This window comes from Ranitomeya imitator, chromosome 3 (genome assembly GCF_032444005.1).
Source record: "Ranitomeya imitator isolate aRanImi1 chromosome 3, aRanImi1.pri, whole genome shotgun sequence".
Classification (NCBI taxonomy): Eukaryota; Metazoa; Chordata; class Amphibia; order Anura; family Dendrobatidae; genus Ranitomeya; species Ranitomeya imitator.
In genome coordinates this window covers 685,341,453-685,358,471 of record NC_091284.1, presented here as the reverse complement: position 1 = coordinate 685,358,471, position 17,019 = coordinate 685,341,453, and the positions used below count along the sequence as shown (strand labels likewise).

The window sequence follows — 17,019 nt, the reverse complement described above, 5'->3', positions numbered from 1 at the left end:
CTAGGGAATCCCCACATGTAATCAAGCAGGCTAGTAGCTGTAAATTATTCAGCTGCCGCGATGAAAACTAAATCTCCGAGCAGTCATAAATACTCAGAGGTCACCTGAGCAACAAGCAACGAGTACACTCGCTCATCACTAATTATTACCTTTGCACAGGAGAGAGAGTGAGGAGAGAGAGAGAGGAGAGTGAGGAGAGGGAGGGTGAGGAGAGAGAGAGAGGAGAGTGAGGAGAGAGAGAGTGAGGAGAGAGAGAGTGAGGAGAGTGAGGAGAGGGAGGGTGAGGAGAGAGAGAGAGGAGAGTGAGGAGAGGGAGGGTGAGGAGAGAGAGAGAGGAGAGTGAGGAGAGGGAGGGTGAGGAGAGAGAGAGTGAGGAGAGTGAGAGTGAGGAGAGAGAGAGAGGAGAGTGAGGAGAGTGAGAGTGAGGAGAGAGAGAGAGGAGAGTGAGGAGAGTGAGAGTGAGGAGAGAGAGAGAGGAGAGTGAGGAGAGGGAGGGTGAGGAGAGAGAGAGTGAGGAGAGTGAGAGTGAGGAAAGAGAGAGAGGAGAGGGAGGAGAGAGAGGGAAGGTGAGGAGAGAGAGGAAAGGTGAAGAGAGGGAGGGTGAAAAGAGAGAGAGGGAGGGTGAATGGAGAGAGGGAGTGTGTGGAGGGAGAGAAAGTGAGGAGAGAGAGAGTGATGGTGAGGAGAGAGAGATGAGAGAGGGAGGGTGAGCAGAGAGGGAGAGGAGGGTGAGGATAGAGAGGGAGGATGAGGAGGGGGAGGAGAGAGAGAGAGTGAAGAGAGAGTGAGGAAAGAGAGAGAAGGTGAAGAGAGAGCGAGGGTGAGGATAGCGAGGAGAGGGACGGAGAGTGAGGAGAAAGAGAGGGAGGGTGAGGATAGAGAGGGAGGATGAAGAGAGGGAGGGTGAGGAGAGAGAGTGAGGAGAGAGAGGGAGAGAGGGTGAAGAGAGAGGGAGGGAGGGTGAAGAGAGAGGAGGGTGAGGAGAGAGAGAGAGAGGCCAACCGTGTGCAGAGAACCGCAATATCAGTGGTTGCTATGGACAATCGCTGTTCTGTGTGACCGAGTTGAGGCTCGCTCAGCTATGGTCTGTTCTGTTTAGTTTGCACCTGGACACAGTTAGGGATTTATGTTTTGAGTTTGTTTTGGTGCCGGGCAACCTGTGTAAAGCAATAAAAACTGTGCGAGTTTAGACCAAAACTGCATTGTCTGTGTGAACACTACCTAAGGGTATGTTCACACGTTCAGGATTTCCATCCTTTTTTTTTCCTGACTGTTTTTTAAAAAACTGCAGCTCTTGGCAGAAAACGCAGGTCCTTTTTTTGGTCCTTTTTTGGTCCGTTTTTGATGCGTTTTTTGATGCGTTTTTTGATGCGTTTTTTTGATGCAGTTTTCTAGCCAGAGTCTGTGTGTTTTCTAGGAATTTTTTTAGGGTTAAAATGGCTGAAAATACCCTAACCCTACCCCTAACCCTAACCCTACCCCTAACCCTAACCCTACCCCTAACCCTACCCCTAACCCTAACCCTACCCCTAACCCTACCCCTAACCCTACCCCTAACCCTAACCCTACCCCTAACCCTACCCCTAACCCTACCCCTAACCCTACCCCTAACCCTACCCCTACCCCTATTCTAACCTTAGTGAAAAAAAAAAAAAAAAAAAATTCTTTATTTTTTTTATTGTCCCTACCTATGGGGGTGACAAAGGGGGGGGGGTGTCATTTACTATTTTTTTATTTTGATCACTGAGATAGGTTATATCTCAGTGATCAAAATGCACTTTGGAACGAATCTGCCGGCCGGCAGATTCGGCGGGCGCACTGCGCATGCGCCCGCCATATCTGCCGGCCGGCAGATTCGGCGGGCGCACTGCGCATGCGCCCGCCATTTTGCAAGATGGCGGCGCCCAGGGAGAAGACGGCCGGACGGACACCGGGACGCCGGGTGAGTATAAGGGGGGGAGATTAGGGCACGGGGGGGGCATCAGAGCACTGGGGGGGGGCATCGGAGCACTGGGGGGGGGCATCGGAGCACGGGGGGGGCGGGATCGGAGCACGGGGGGGGCAGCCACACTCCGCCCACGCACTTCCGCCCGCTCCCCGCACTTCCTGCTGCAGCGGTTCTGCACATCAAACCGCAGTAAAACCCGCAGATATATTTTTGATCTGCGGGTTTTACTGCGGTTTGGACCTCACAATGGAGGTCTATGGGTGCAGAACCGCTGCGGCTCCGGAAAAAGAATTGACATGCTCCTTCTTTTTTCCGGGAGCTATTCAGCGCGTCTTTTTTTTTACAATTTCCGGACCATGTGCACAGTGTGTCCTGTTTTCCATAGGGTACAGTGTACTGTACCCTGCATGGAAAACAGCCGCGGAACCGCAGCGGCAAAACCGCCGCGGTTCCGCGGTAAAAAACGCACTGTGTGAACATGGCCTAAGGCCTCATGCTTACTAGAGAAAGTGAATCCCTACAGGCAGAATGTGTAAATGGGTTAAAGAGGTATCATCAGCAGCAGCAATGTTTATGGCATATTCGCAAGCTATAGAAATACCTATCTGGTGAATGGTACCTTGCATCGGGGTAGTAACTATAGATGGGGGGGTTACAGTCACACCCATGCCCCAGAGCTTGGAGGGGTAAAAGGTCTCTTTGGCCAATGTGACAAAACTATTATTATCAAAAGATGTGTGACAGTTGGGGGTCCTTTTAGAGAATCTGATTTGGAGCCCAGGTGCTGGATGTTACTCCACTAAATTGCACTGTAATCCACCAAAAAGGAAATTTCTTAGCAGGTTTTAGCTATGTAATCTGAAAGCACCATAATGTAGGTGCAGAGACCCAGACTACAGAGATGTGTCACTCACTGGGCTGTATCTTGCTGTTTCAATACAATCAGCATTTTATCAACAGGAGATTATCAGTACAGGACAAGTGGCCTTGTGCATCCTAGTCCAACTACGCCTGCACTGATTAGCATCTGTCACTATATAATGTACACAGAGAGCTGTGATGTGTGCAGAGTTATACACAGCTCAGAGAAAACTGTGATTATCACTATTGCACCCAGTAAACTAAATGATACATCATTGGAATCAGGGTCTTAGGATCTAACTCATGATGCTGTCAGATTACATAGCAAAAAAAGGACAGACTCCCTTTAAGAGTTGTGGTGCCTGGCTCTGGCTTTAATTCTCTTTGTTGTGTGTGCGGTTAATGTCTGTGCCATAGGGTTACTATACCTGCAGCTCTAATACTACAGTATTATGTAGAAACTTGTAGATTGTCTATATGGTATATGTGACTGCTCCGCTCACCCTAGACATTCTTGGAATGTAAGGAATCTGCTATTACATGTGCCTGCCCCATGACCTGATAACAAGAGACCTTCTTGGAATTACTGAGGCAAATCTCCAGATAACAGGTTCCTGACCTTCCGAATGTGAATCCTTTCATTATCCATTCTGGACATCGGTTTTTCTCAGCTCCGGATCATCTGACCATTATTATTAAATAGAGTCATTCACGGCTATAAAATATCCCAGTTGTAAAGACAACAATCGGCATCAGTCAATCCGAAAGTATCTACCACATGTTAGATATTGGTTTATTGCTGAGGCTATTTTTCCTTTGAATCGTCCAAAAAAAAAAGACATAAATGATAAGATTTCCCCCTGGGCTCTGGAGAAGTGTTATAGTGTTTACATTGCCCGTTGGAAAATTGGTAACCGCACAAATAATGAGAAAACATCTGCAAATATGTGCTTTGCTCAACTGAATAATTACTGATCTGCTAATATCCTGTCTATGAAATTGGCCCCAGCCTGCGTGTTTAAGGTAGAGAATTGAATCCTTGGCGGCAGGGTGGCTCAGTGGTTAGCACTGTTGTTTTGCAGCGCTGGAGTCAAATCCCACCACGGACAACATCTATAAGGAGATTGTGTGGGTTTCCTCCGGATTCTCCGGTTTCCTCTCACCCTCCAAAGACAGATAGGGAATCTAGATTGTGAGCCCCAATGGGGACAGTGATGATGTCTGTAAAGCGCGGCGGGAATAGGATAGCGCTATACAAGCAAAGTTATAATAAATAACTATTTATGTATTACTGCACCCATAGGAGCCTAACTGCATAGCAGCAAATTAGCATTTTGTTGAAAACACAATCCTGTAGAATAAAAGGTATTAGAAAGCACTTGGTTCTCACCTTTACATTTGTTGGTTGTCTTATCCAAAATAGCTTTCGTGGAGACAATTTTTCCATATCTAGAAGAAGCAAAGTGAGATCTGCTTAGCTGCTTGTGTCATATTTTGTTTTTATCTACATTGTAAACTAGAGAAAGGCCCACAGCTTTGAGCCGCAACGTAGCCACTTTGGGCTATTACCGTATATACTCGAGTATAAGCCGAGATTTTAAGCCCAAATTTTTGGGCTGAAAGTGCCCCTCTCGGCTTATACTCGAGTCACGGTCGGCGGCAGGGTCGGCGGGTGAGGGGGAGAGGGCGCTGAGGCATACTTACCTAGTCCCGGCGATCCTGGCGCTCCCCCTGCCGTCCCACGTCTTCGGGTGCTGCAGCTCTTCCCCTCTTCAGCGATCACGTGGGACCGCTCATTAGAAAAATGAATATGGACTCCACTCCCATAGGGGTGGAGCCGCGTATTCATTTCTCTAATCAGCGGTGCCGGTGACCGCTGATAGAGGAAGAGGCTGCGGCACCGAAGACCAGCTGTCCGGGAGAAGGAGCGGGACGCCGGGAGCAGGTAAGTATCGCATATTCACCTATCCCCATTCCACACGCCGGGCATCGCTCCATCTTCCCGGCGCCGCTCCATCTTCCCGGCGTCTCTGCGCCCTGACTGTGCAGGTCAGAGGGCGCGATGACGCATATAGTGTGCGCGCCGCCCTCTGCCTGATCAGTCAGTGCGGAGAGACGCCAGGACCGGACGCCGGGAGCTGCAAGCAAGAACGGTGAGTATGGCTTTTTTTATTTTTTATTGCAGCAGCAGCAATGGCACAACTTTCTATGGTACATCAATGGGGCAATAATGAACGGTGCAGATCACTATATGGCAGAGCTATGGGGCAAAAATGAAAGGTGCAGAGCACTATATGGCAGAGCTATGGGACAATATGAACGGTGCAGAGCACTATATGGCACAGCTATGGGGCAAGAATGAACGGTGCAGAGCACTATATGGCAGAGCTATGGGACAATATGAACGGTGCAGAGCACTATATGGCACAGCTATGGGGCAAGAATGAACGGTGCAGAGCACTATATGGCAGAGCTTTGGGGCAAGAATGAACGGTGCAGAGCACTATATGGCAGAGCTATGGGACAATATGAACGGTGCAGAGCACTATATGGCAGAGCTATGGGGCAAGAATGAACGGTGCAGAGCACTATATGGCAGAGCTATGGGGCAAAAATGAACGGTGCAGAGCACTATATGGCAGAGCTATGGGACAATAATGAACGGTGCAGAGCACTATATGGCACAGCTATGGGGCAAGAATGAACGGTGCAGAGCATTATATGGGGCACAGCTTTATATGGAGCATCTATGGGGCAATAATGAACTGTATGGAGCATTATATGGGGCTCCTGATTCAATATGGATATTCAAAAACACTTAACCTACTGATGTCTCAATTAATTTTACTTTTAATGGTATCTATTTTTATTTTTGACATTAACCGGTAGCTGCTCCATTTCCCACCCTGGGCTTATACTCAAGTCAATAAGTTTTCCCAGTTTTTTGTGGCAAAATTAGGGGGGTCGGCTTATACTCGGGTCGGCTTATACTCGAGTATATATAGTAAATAAGCACCTTTTTCACCTTTAGCTGGTGTGCTGCCTCCATTTTTTAGCTTCTACATTGTAAACTAAACATGTGTGAACAGAACTCCATTAACATAAGACTTGGAGAGAAACCGTCATTTTTATTTCATAAATCAATAATGCACATGAAAATAAGCAACTTGGCAATGTATTGTTATCAGAGAAATTGGCTTCTTTCTCCTCCTGGACTGATCTTTCTCTCTCAATTCACAAGTAAAATCCGTATTAAGGAAAATAGAAAAAATTAAGAGTCCGGCTCAACAGGACTGGATTTTCCTTTTATTTTTATTTTCCAAAATAAAATATTGAGTCATGAGTAAGAGTGCTTAGTGCAGTCAAAACGCGTCGACTGGGTCATGTCGACCATGTAAATTTTTCTTTTGTATGTACTATATTTTCTTTTGAAAAAGAAAAAGAAAAGGAAAATCCAGTCCTGTTGAGCCGGAGTCCAATTTTTTCTATTTTCCTTGATGTGAGGCCAGGGCGAGGCCACTGTCTGAGCCCCAGGTGGAAGAGCATAGAGATACTGGGTGAGCTGGAATCAGATTTTTATAAAATCTGTATTCATTAAAATTAAAGACAAGATCTTGTCATTAATATAATAGGAGAGGAACATTGCTACTCATAAGATTCTACGGATGAGAAAGAGGGAGCAGCTAGAGTCAGGTGAGGCACAGACGTCCTGCTGCAGGTTCACCTGAAATAACAGTTCAACTTTAAAGGGAGTCTGTCACCACATATGACCTCTCTAAACTATTACTATGGACATACAGGTTATAGACTGCTGAAAACAGTCCTCACTATGTGTCCCATATCAGATGCCTTGTTGTTGATAAATCATAATTTATCACTTTATATAAATGACCTCCTCCAGGCTCTGGGGAGGATGCTGCCAAGAAGATAACTCTGCCTCCGGAGATTATTCTACATGAAGGTGAGTCACCAGTGTGATGTGTAATGGCCGCTCTCCTGATCTCACTGCAGAGCTGTGTGTGATTATACCTGACACATCTGCAGGTTCCTCTCAGCTCCAGCCTCCAGCTCACAGGCAGATAGGGCTGTAATACTGTTACAATACAGTAGAGCTCAGTGAAAGAGAAAATGTGTTTGCAAGAAAACAAAGTTCATTTCTCCTGTTCTGTGTTAGTTAATTGTCTCACACTGGTAACTCTCCTTCATGTATAATAATCTCTGGAGGCAGAGTTATCTTCCATGCATCGTCTTTCCCAGAGCCTCGAAGAGGTCATTTATATAAAGTGATAAAAGACGATTTATCAACAACCCGTATGTCCATATTAATAGCTTATATAAGTCAAATGTTGTGACAGATTCCATTTAAAGGGTAATATCGTTTAACAGGACGATCCGAAACACAAATACATTTACATTCTAAATGCCTAACTATATAATGCCATAATCTATGTTCTATTTTACTTTAATTAAAAATTCCCTATCCTTTCCTACCTACACTATCTAACTGCTTTTGTTTTACTTCCTTTTTGATGACACTTCGTTTAAGAAACCATAGAATCCTAGGATACTCAAACAAAGTGTCATCAGGGGGCAGAGGATGCGGTCACGGTCATAGCCAATGCCTCCTCCCTGAAATGGAGAGTCTTCGTTGACCTTCGTTTCAGGGGCTGGGCTGGTCCCTGCTCTACTGAGCATGTGTCGGTTATCAATTCCGACAGACGCTCAGAGGATTCCTGTTACTGTGCGTTGTGTGCAATGATAGTGCGCTCTCTCGCCGACTCAGATCAGAAGTAACGTACCAGCAACAGAGTGCACTGTCACTGATTATCCTATATGCAGAGGCCAGCGCCACCCCCAATTCAATTCTCATGTCACGAATGGGAAAATCTATATTCACGAAAGAAAGACTTTACATATAAATTACGAATGAAAGATCAGTCCAGGAGGAGAAAGAAGCAGATTTTGCTGATAATACGAATTACAAAGTTTTTTATTGCCATGTGTACTATTGATTTATAAAATTAAAAATAAAGTGGCTGTTACTCTTTAAGTCAGACGATCACTCTCTAACAATCTAATATGTATGGGGGCCTCGGGGAAAGAAGGATCTAGCCTGCTGGATTTCCAATCGCGGTTCCTTTTGTTCTCTGGGAGATAAGGTGTTGGGAGACAAAGCTGTTGGCCGTCTGAGCAGTTGGTACATACTGCGTGCAGGTACATATCACATGCAGGAATATACCGCATTCAGTAATAATAAATTATGCGGTAATATTTCCCTTCTTAACTTTTATGGAATATCAGGCAATCAAAATGCAGAATACAACCTAGCCCATTATCCCCCCAGGCTTTAGATTAACTTCATTACATAAAACTATCCATTAACCTGCATATACGGCACTCACAGGAACATGCACAAGTCTGCAAGATTCAGTTCACATTATGATGAACTCAGATCTCTAAACAACAAATTACAAAATGTTTGTACCAATGACAGGATTAGCCTATTCAGGGTCTTTTTCTATCACAGGTTTACCGTGGCAGAGAGGAGCCAGAAGACTGCAGCATCTGATTTCTCCTAATCCAGCAGTGATTAAAAGCATTTCTCCCTTATATTAAACGGTGCAGGGGTTAATCTGCAGTTGAGAGCCATTGGAATCTTTCCTGCATTAAGGCTCTCAGCTGTTCACCGTTAGCCACTTCCATCTCCTATATAATCTGGGCCCTGGCTAGCACTCATTGCCAGAGTAGCTTATGCTGCATGGATAGGAGATGGTGGTTTGTGGTTGTTATTTGAGAAGGCATTTAATGAATTTATCTAAGACTGTTGTGAGGTTTTGGGTGTGTGCTAATCCTTTCCTTCTCCTACTTTACCCCATCCTCCACTCACCAGTACATCCCTCTGTTATTTGTGCAAGTATATTTGTATGATTGATATTTTCCTTTATCCCTGTTTGTATTACCTTATTAGTCTGGTTGGTTTATTACGGTACACTACAACTCCCCTCTTCCCTGGGTGGGGGAAGGGTACAGACTAAGGGTGGATTCAGGAGCTAAGGTAAGGCATGTGGCCCTTGCGTCTTCACCATCAGAAGTAATCCACGGAACAGAGTGAGTTAGTGCGCCACTAGCATTAGGGACAAGGAAGGAGCCCCTGGTCCCGGAATACCCGACAACAGAGTAGTGACAGATAGTCTCATAAAGTCATATGACTATTAGGCCATATGGCTATGATACAGAGATGAATATCTACAGGCTAGAATGAAGATTTGCTCTGTAGGCACAACTTCTGTCCTGACATTTATGTGAGTACTAGATATCCTCTGCAGTGGCCTGGTGACGGATTTGATAAAGTGGAAAGATTTGTAATCAAATCAGATTTTAATCAGTACAGGCTAAAATCTGAGATTGTTAAAACCAGTGAGTTTCACCAAAAAGTGTAGCACAGGAGAAGTCCTGCAGACAAAAGTAAAAGGAAGTAATAAGGCTACTTTCACACATCAGTTTTTTGCGTCAGGCACTATCCGGCGAATTTTGAAAAAAACTAAGTTGCTGTCAGATCCGTTTTTTTTCTCATAGACTTGTATTAGCGACGGATTGCGAAGGATGGCCTCACATTTCATCCATTTTTCGCCGGATCAGTTGAAAATTTGTTTTCTGGCGGCCAGAGAAAACGGACATAGGAACGTTTTTTGTGTCCGTCGAAAAAACGGACAGTGATGGATCCATCTGTCAAATGATGGAATCCGGTGACGGATTCCGTTACTAAGCATGCGTTTTCCATTCAGGGGTCTCTCTCTCCCCGGATCAGATAGTCGTGACAGGCGAAACAATACATTGCATCAGTTTTCACAATTTGCGACGGATCCCTTTTTTGAAAATTCTCCGGATTCAGCCTGACGGCAAAAAACTGATGTGTGAAAGTAGCCTAGGAGGATACAAGTCGTAGGTCATTGGTTGAGTGAAGCGCACAAGAGGCTTGATGAAGGTAAGATAAGAGATGTAGGACGGTCCAGCCTCGTGAAATGCTTTGGAGACCAGCAGGAAAGTTTTTAATTAAATTCTGCAAAATGAAGGTAACCAATATAATGAGCGACAAAGAGCAGAAGTGTTCGTATAGCAGCTAGACAGAGAGATCAGTCTAGCCGTGGGGTTCAAGTGGGCTGAAGAAGAGCCATCCTTGTAATTTTTGTTTTAATTGATAGAAATCTTGTATGCAAAAATAACAAAGTCAGATGATCTTACCTGCTGTCACTCCAGCGCACTTTACTATGTTAATATGACTGTATCAGTGACGTCACATTGACATCGTGTGACTGCTGCAGCCAATCTCTGGGCTTTGTGGTGATGCTGATTTGATGTCACCACTGGAGCTATATTGACAATGACGGGGGGACAGCACTGGAGCGCTGACGCTGGAGCAGCAGCAGCTAAGTACATCGAATTGCTATTTTCACATACAGGAAGTCTATGGATTAAAAAAAAAAATTAAAAACAGACAACTGCTTTAAGTGGATTGCAAGGAGTCATGAGTTACAGTAGTAGCTGAGAAATGAAGAGGGGCTTGGATTAGTGTCTTATTGTGCTTCAGTGTTATTGGTGAGATATAGCTGGATACATGTAATGTTTGTTAAGTAATAAATTTGATAATTTCAAAGAATTAACCCCTTCATGACCGGGGGATTTTTCGTTTTTCCGTGTTCGTTTTTCGCTCCCCTCCTTCCCAGAGCCATAACTTTTTTATTTTTCCGTCAATTTGGCCATGTGAGGGCTTATTTTTTGCGGAACGAGTTGTACTTTTGAACGACATCATTGGTTTTAGCATGTCGTGTACTAGAAAACGGGAAAAAAATTCCAAGTGCGGTGAAATTGCAAAAAAAGTGCAATCCCACATTGGTTTTTTGTTTGGCTTTGTTGCTAGGTTCACTAAATGCTAAAACTGACCTGCCATTATGATTCTCCAGGTCATTACGAGTTCATAGACACCAAACATGACTAGGTTATTTTTTATCTAAGTGGTGAAAAAAAATTCCAAACTTTGCTAAAAAAAAAAAAAAAAAAATTGCGCCATTTTCCGATACTCGTAGCGTCTCCATTTTTCGTTGCCTGGGGTCGGTTGAGGGCTTATTTTTTGCGTGCCGAGATGATGTTTTTAATGATAGCATTTCGGTGCAGATACGTTCTTTTGATCGCCCGTTATTGCATTTTAATGCAATGTCGCGGCGACCAAAAAAACGTAATTCTGGCGTTTCGAGTTTTTTTCCCGCTACGCTGTTTAGCAATCAGGTTAATACTTTTTTTTATTTGAGAGATCGGGCAATTCTGAGCGCGGCGATACCAAATATGCGTAACATAGTAACATAGTAACATAGTTAGTAAGGCCGAAAAAAGACATTTGTCCATCCAGTTCAGCCTATATTCCATCATAATAAATACCCAGATCTACGTCCTTCTACAGAACCTAATAATTGTATGATACAATATTGTTCTGCTCCAGGAAGACATCCAGGCCTCTCTTGAACCCCTCGACTGAGTTCGCCATCACCACCTCCTCAGGCAAGCAATTCCAGATTCTCACTGCCCTAACAGTAAAGAATCCTCTTCTATGTTGGTGGAAAAACCTTCTCTCCTCCAGACGCAAAGAATGCCCCCTTGTGCCCGTCACCTTCCTTGGTATAAACAGATCCTCAGCGAGATATTTGTATTGTCCCCTTATATACTTATACATGGTTATTAGATCGCCCCTCAGTCGTCTTTTTTCTAGACTAAATAATCCTAATTTCGCTAATCTATCTGGGTATTGTAGTTCTCCCATCCCCTTTATTAATTTTGTTGCCCTCCTTTGTACTCTCTCTAGTTCCATTATATCCTTCCTGAGCACCGGTGCCCAAAACTGGACACAGTACTCCATGTGCGGTCTAACTAGGGATTTGTACAGAGGCAGTATAATGCTCTCATCATGTGTATCCAGACCTCTTTTAATGCACCCCATGATCCTGTTTGCCTGTAGATTTGATATTTTTTTTATTGATTTATTTTGATTGGGGCGAAAGGGGGGTGATTTAAACTTTTATGTTTTTTTTATTTTTTTCACATTTTTTTAAACTTTTTTTTTTAACTTTTGCCATGCTTCAATAGCCTCCATGGGAGGCTAGAAGCAGGCACAGCACGATCGGCTCTGCTACATAGCAGCGATCTGCTGATCGCTGCTATGTAGCAGAATTGCACGTGTGCTGTGAGCGCCGACCACAGGGTGGCGCTCACAGCGACGGGCAATCAGTAACCATAGAGGTCTCAAGGACCTCTATGGCTACAATGGAGACGCATCGCCGACCCCCGGACATGTGACGGGGGTCGGCGATGACGTCATTTCCGGCCGCCCGGCCGGAAGCGGTAGTTAAATGCCGCTGTCTGCGTTTGACAGCGGCATTTAACTAGTTCATAGGTGCGGGCAGATCGCGATTCTGCCCGCGCCTATTAGGGTCTGTTTCCACGATCAGGAAACGCTGCGTGTCTGACGCTGCATAGAGCCGCAGCGTCAGACACGCAGCGTCCAGATGTTACAGCATAGTGGAGGGGATTTAATGAAATCCCGTCTCCACTATGCGTGGTAACACGCACGCGGCGGCCCTGCGACTCCGGACATGCTGCGCGTCTTTTCAGATCGCAGCATGTCCGTATATCTTGCGGCGACGCTGCGTCGCCGCAAGATATAGCACAGGGCCCTATGGTGGGGAGCGATGATGCCGGATGTGTGCTGTGAACACATCCGGCATCATCGCGTCTCCAGAAGGGGGCGGGGCTTATCGCAGAGCGGCTAAGCCGCTCTGACGATACCGCCGGCTATCCTGATCGTGGACACGCAGCCTTTCGGGCACATGTCAGCTGTTCAAAACAGCTGACATGTCCCGGCTTTGGTGCGGGCTCACCGCGGAGCCCTGCATCAAAGCAGGGGAGCCGGCATCGGACGGTATAGTACGTCCGATGCCGGTAAGGGGTTAAGGAAGAAAGGATAGGTCTGAGTGAAGAGTAATGCCACTGACTGTATAATTCAGTGACTTAGCAGGTGATCAGCTGTTATTGCAGGGGAAAGCTCTGCCCAGCCATTATTTTCTGTGCAGAGCTGCCTCCATTGCAGGGAAAATTTGCTACAAAACCATCATTCAAGTTAATGGCTGAAGAGTACATATACACATTGAGTCACAGTAGGAACTGGTTTTTGCAACATATCCATGATCTGGGTCAACTGGGGGCGTCAGTCACAAAAAAAAAAAAAACTAATGACATTTGTTATAAGTAGAATATGTTACATCACAGCTGAACAGTTCTTTGGTTGGGTTATCACAATGAAGAGCTCTATCACTTGTCATTGCCTGTGGCATGGAGTAAAAATTATGGTCATTGGTGATTTTACTTTAAAAATTGACCCAGCACAATTAAAAATAAAGATTTGGGACCCAGTAGTGCTGCTATTGTAAGGTAAAGAAATACATTGTTGATCACTTTGTTTTCATTCATATTAGTTTTACAGGAACACATAAAACACCTCTGCAGGGTCAGATACCTCCAAACTGCTCGCATACCTCCCAACTTGGAAAGACAGGAAAAAAGGTCAGATACTATAGCACGCATAGCGCCCCCAGCAATTTCTGTCTTATGCCCTAACCTTGCCTTGTTCTTTATATGTGCCCACCCAGAAATACTACTCTTAGTAAAAACATTATGTTCCCACAGACTATGGTACTACTTTCCTGGCCCCCCACAGTACCCACCGACCCCACAAGCACAATCACAAACTTTCTACTAATTGGTCTCCCTCTTACCATACTATTCCCACTACAATATGCAAATTGCCTCTTCTGAGAAAAAGAGGACTTAAACTCTATAGCGCCACCTGTTGGAAGTAGCGATCCTACAAGTCACAATCAACTCTTTAATGAGTCGTGCAATATGACTTAGGATAAAAGCCAAATCAGTATCTCAATTCGCAGACACGGTGTTTCGGGCTGTTGACCCTCGTCAGTGCGAAGCATGGGAACTGATTTGGCTAGGTGAGAGGCTCTGGACTGGGGTCTAAGGGGTATCGTTTCTCCTTATGGAGAGTGACATACCAGCTGGCTTGTCAAGGTAAGGAGGCTTATTCGCCGTGCAATGCTCCTCTGGGAAATATAATATGCAAATTGCCTCTTCTGAGAAAAAGAGGACTTAAACTCTATAGTGCCACCTGTTCCCACTACAGTCTGTCCTGAATGCTGCAGCCAGGATCATATGCCTCACCAATCGTTACACCAATGCCTCTACCTTGTGCCAGTCATTGCACTCGTTACCCATCCCCTCCAGAGTTCAATATAAACTTATCACTCTCACCCATAAGGCAGTCCACGATTCAGCACCACCCTACATCTCCTCCCTCGTCTTAGTCTACCATCCTCCCCGTGCCCTATGTTCTGCTAATGACCTACGGTTAACATCCTCCCACTCACGTCTCCAAGACTTCTCACGTGCTGTGCCAATTCTTTGGCATGCAGTACCAGGATAGTTGGATTAATCCCCAATACCCACAGTTTTAAAACACATTTCTTCAGACTGGCCTAACGCCTTAACACATTTATCTAACTATCCTGCTATTGCCCATTCAAAATGTTCTTTATAACCAGTATCCTTGTATCATGTTCTCACATGCTTTATGTATTGAATAGCCTTCTATGTCTGTACTTTTACACATACTGGTTGGTAACTGGTTCATGCAGCATTACATGAACACCTGATTTCTTACATTATGGCCGGTCAGAACAATGAAAGCAATTCTTATCATCCACCTTTCATGTCTCCCCTATTTACTCAAAGATTGTAAGCTTGTGAGCAGGGCCCTCACTCCTCTTGGTATCTGTTATTTATGTGATTATTGCTATTCTGTAAAGTCTTTTATTGTCTGTACAAGTCCCCTCTAAAATGTATAGTGCCGCGGAATATCTTGGCGCTATAGAAATAAAATTATTATTATTACTACGGTGCCCCCATTGAAAATTCACACAGAGCACAGACAGTATGATGGACTCACAGTATGATGCCTCCATGGTCTCCTGTTCCATAGTATGATATCCCCCACACACACTACATTACCCACACAGTATGATGCACTCAAGGTGCATCACTCCACACACAGCATGATGCCTCCACACACTACATTCCTCACACACTACGGTGCCTCCCACAGTACATTTCCCTATACAGTTCCCACAATTCATAACACGATATGATGACCCCAGTCTCATAACACAATATGATGCCAAAACAGTGTTTCCCACTCAGTATGATCCTTCACAGTCCATAACATAGTATGATGCCTCCATAGTCTCATAACACAGTACGATGCTCCCACAGCCCCTCCCACTCAGTATGATCTCCACAGTCCATAACACAGTACGAAGCTCCCACAGTCCCACCCACTCAGTATGATCTCCACAGTCCATAACACAGTACGAAGCTCCCACAGTCCCACCCACTCAGTATGATGTACCACAGTCCATAACACAGAACGATGCTCCCATAGTCCCACCCACTCAGTATGATCTACCACAGTCCATAACAGTACGAAGCTCCCACAGTCCCACCCACTCAGTATGATGTACCACAGTCCATAACACAGAACGATGCTCCCATAGTCCCACCCACTCAGTATGCTCTACCACAGTCCATAACACAGTACGATGCTCCCACAGCCCCTCCCACTCAGTATGATCTACCACAGTCCATAACAGTACAATGCTCCCACAGTCCCACCCACTCAGTTTGATGTACCACAGTCCATAACACAGTACAATGCTCCCAGTCCCACCCACTCAGTATGATGTACTACAGTCCATAACACAGTACGATGCTCCCACAGTCCCACCCACTCAGTATGATCTACCACAGTCCATAACACAGTACGATGCTCCCACAGTCCCACCCACTCAGTATGATCTACCACAGTCCATAACACAGTACGATGCTCCCACAGTCCCACCTACTCAGTATGATCTACCACAGTCCATAGCACAGTACGATGCTGCCACAGTCCCACCCACTCAGTATGATCTACCACAGTCCATAACACAGTACGATGCTCCCACAGTCCCACCCACTCAGTATGATCTACCACAGTCCATAACACAGTACAATGCTCCCACAGTCCCACCCACTCAGTATGAGCTACCACAATCCATAACACAGTACGATGCTCCCACAGTCCCTCCCACTCAGTATGATCTCCACAGTCCATAACACAGTACGATGCTCCCACAGCCCCTCCCACTCAGTATGATCTACCACAGTCCATAACACAGTACGAAGCTCCCACAGTCCCACCCACTCAGTATGATGTACCACAGTCCATAACACAGTACGATGCTCCCACAGCCCCTCCCACTCAGTATGATCTCCACAGTCCATAACACAGTACGAAGCTCCCACAGTCCCACCCACTCAGTATGATGTACCACAGTCCATAACACAGAACGATGCTCCCATAGTCCCACCCACTCAGTATGATCTACCACAGTCCATAACAGTACGAAGCTCCCACAGTCCCACCCACTCAGTATGATGTACCACAGTCCATAACACAGAACGATGCTCCCATAGTCCCACCCACTCAGTATGCTCTACCACAGTCCATAACACAGTACGATGCTCCCACAGCCCCTCCCACTCAGTATGATCTACCACAGTCCATAACAGTACAATGCTCCCACAGTCCCACCCACTCAGTTTGATGTACCACAGTCCATAACACAGTACAATGCTCCCAGTCCCACCCACTCAGTATGATGTACTACAGTCCATAACACAGTACGATGCTCCCACAGTCCCACCCACTCAGTATGATCTACCACAGTCCATAACACAGTACGATGCTCCCACAGTCCCACCCACTCAGTATGATCTACCACAGTCCATAACACAGTACGATGCTCCCACAGTCCCACCTACTCAGTATGATCTACCACAGTCCATAGCACAGTACGATGCTGCCACAGTCCCACCCACTCAGTATGATCTACCACAGTCCATAACACAGTACGATGCTCCCACAGTCCCACCCACTCAGTATGATCTACCACAGTCCATAACACAGTACAATGCTCCCACAGTCCCACCCACTCAGTATGAGCTACCACAATCCATAACACAGTACGATGCTCCCACAGTCCCTCCCACTCAGTATGATC

General features: G+C 45.6%; 1 protein-coding gene across 4 annotated transcripts in view; it reads right to left on the bottom strand.

Annotated features, from left to right (window-relative positions):
- The window catches only part of RBMS2 (RNA binding motif single stranded interacting protein 2), a 155,222-nt gene that overhangs the window by 14,591 nt on the left and 123,612 nt on the right, over positions 1-17,019 (bottom strand). For all 4 annotated transcript variants that reach the window (XM_069758453.1, XM_069758451.1, XM_069758454.1 and 1 more), the window contains exon 3: positions 4,200-4,258. In XM_069758453.1, coding sequence (XP_069614554.1) covers positions 4,200-4,258 — 59 coding nt within the window. The remainder of the gene's footprint in view (positions 1-4,199; positions 4,259-17,019) is intronic.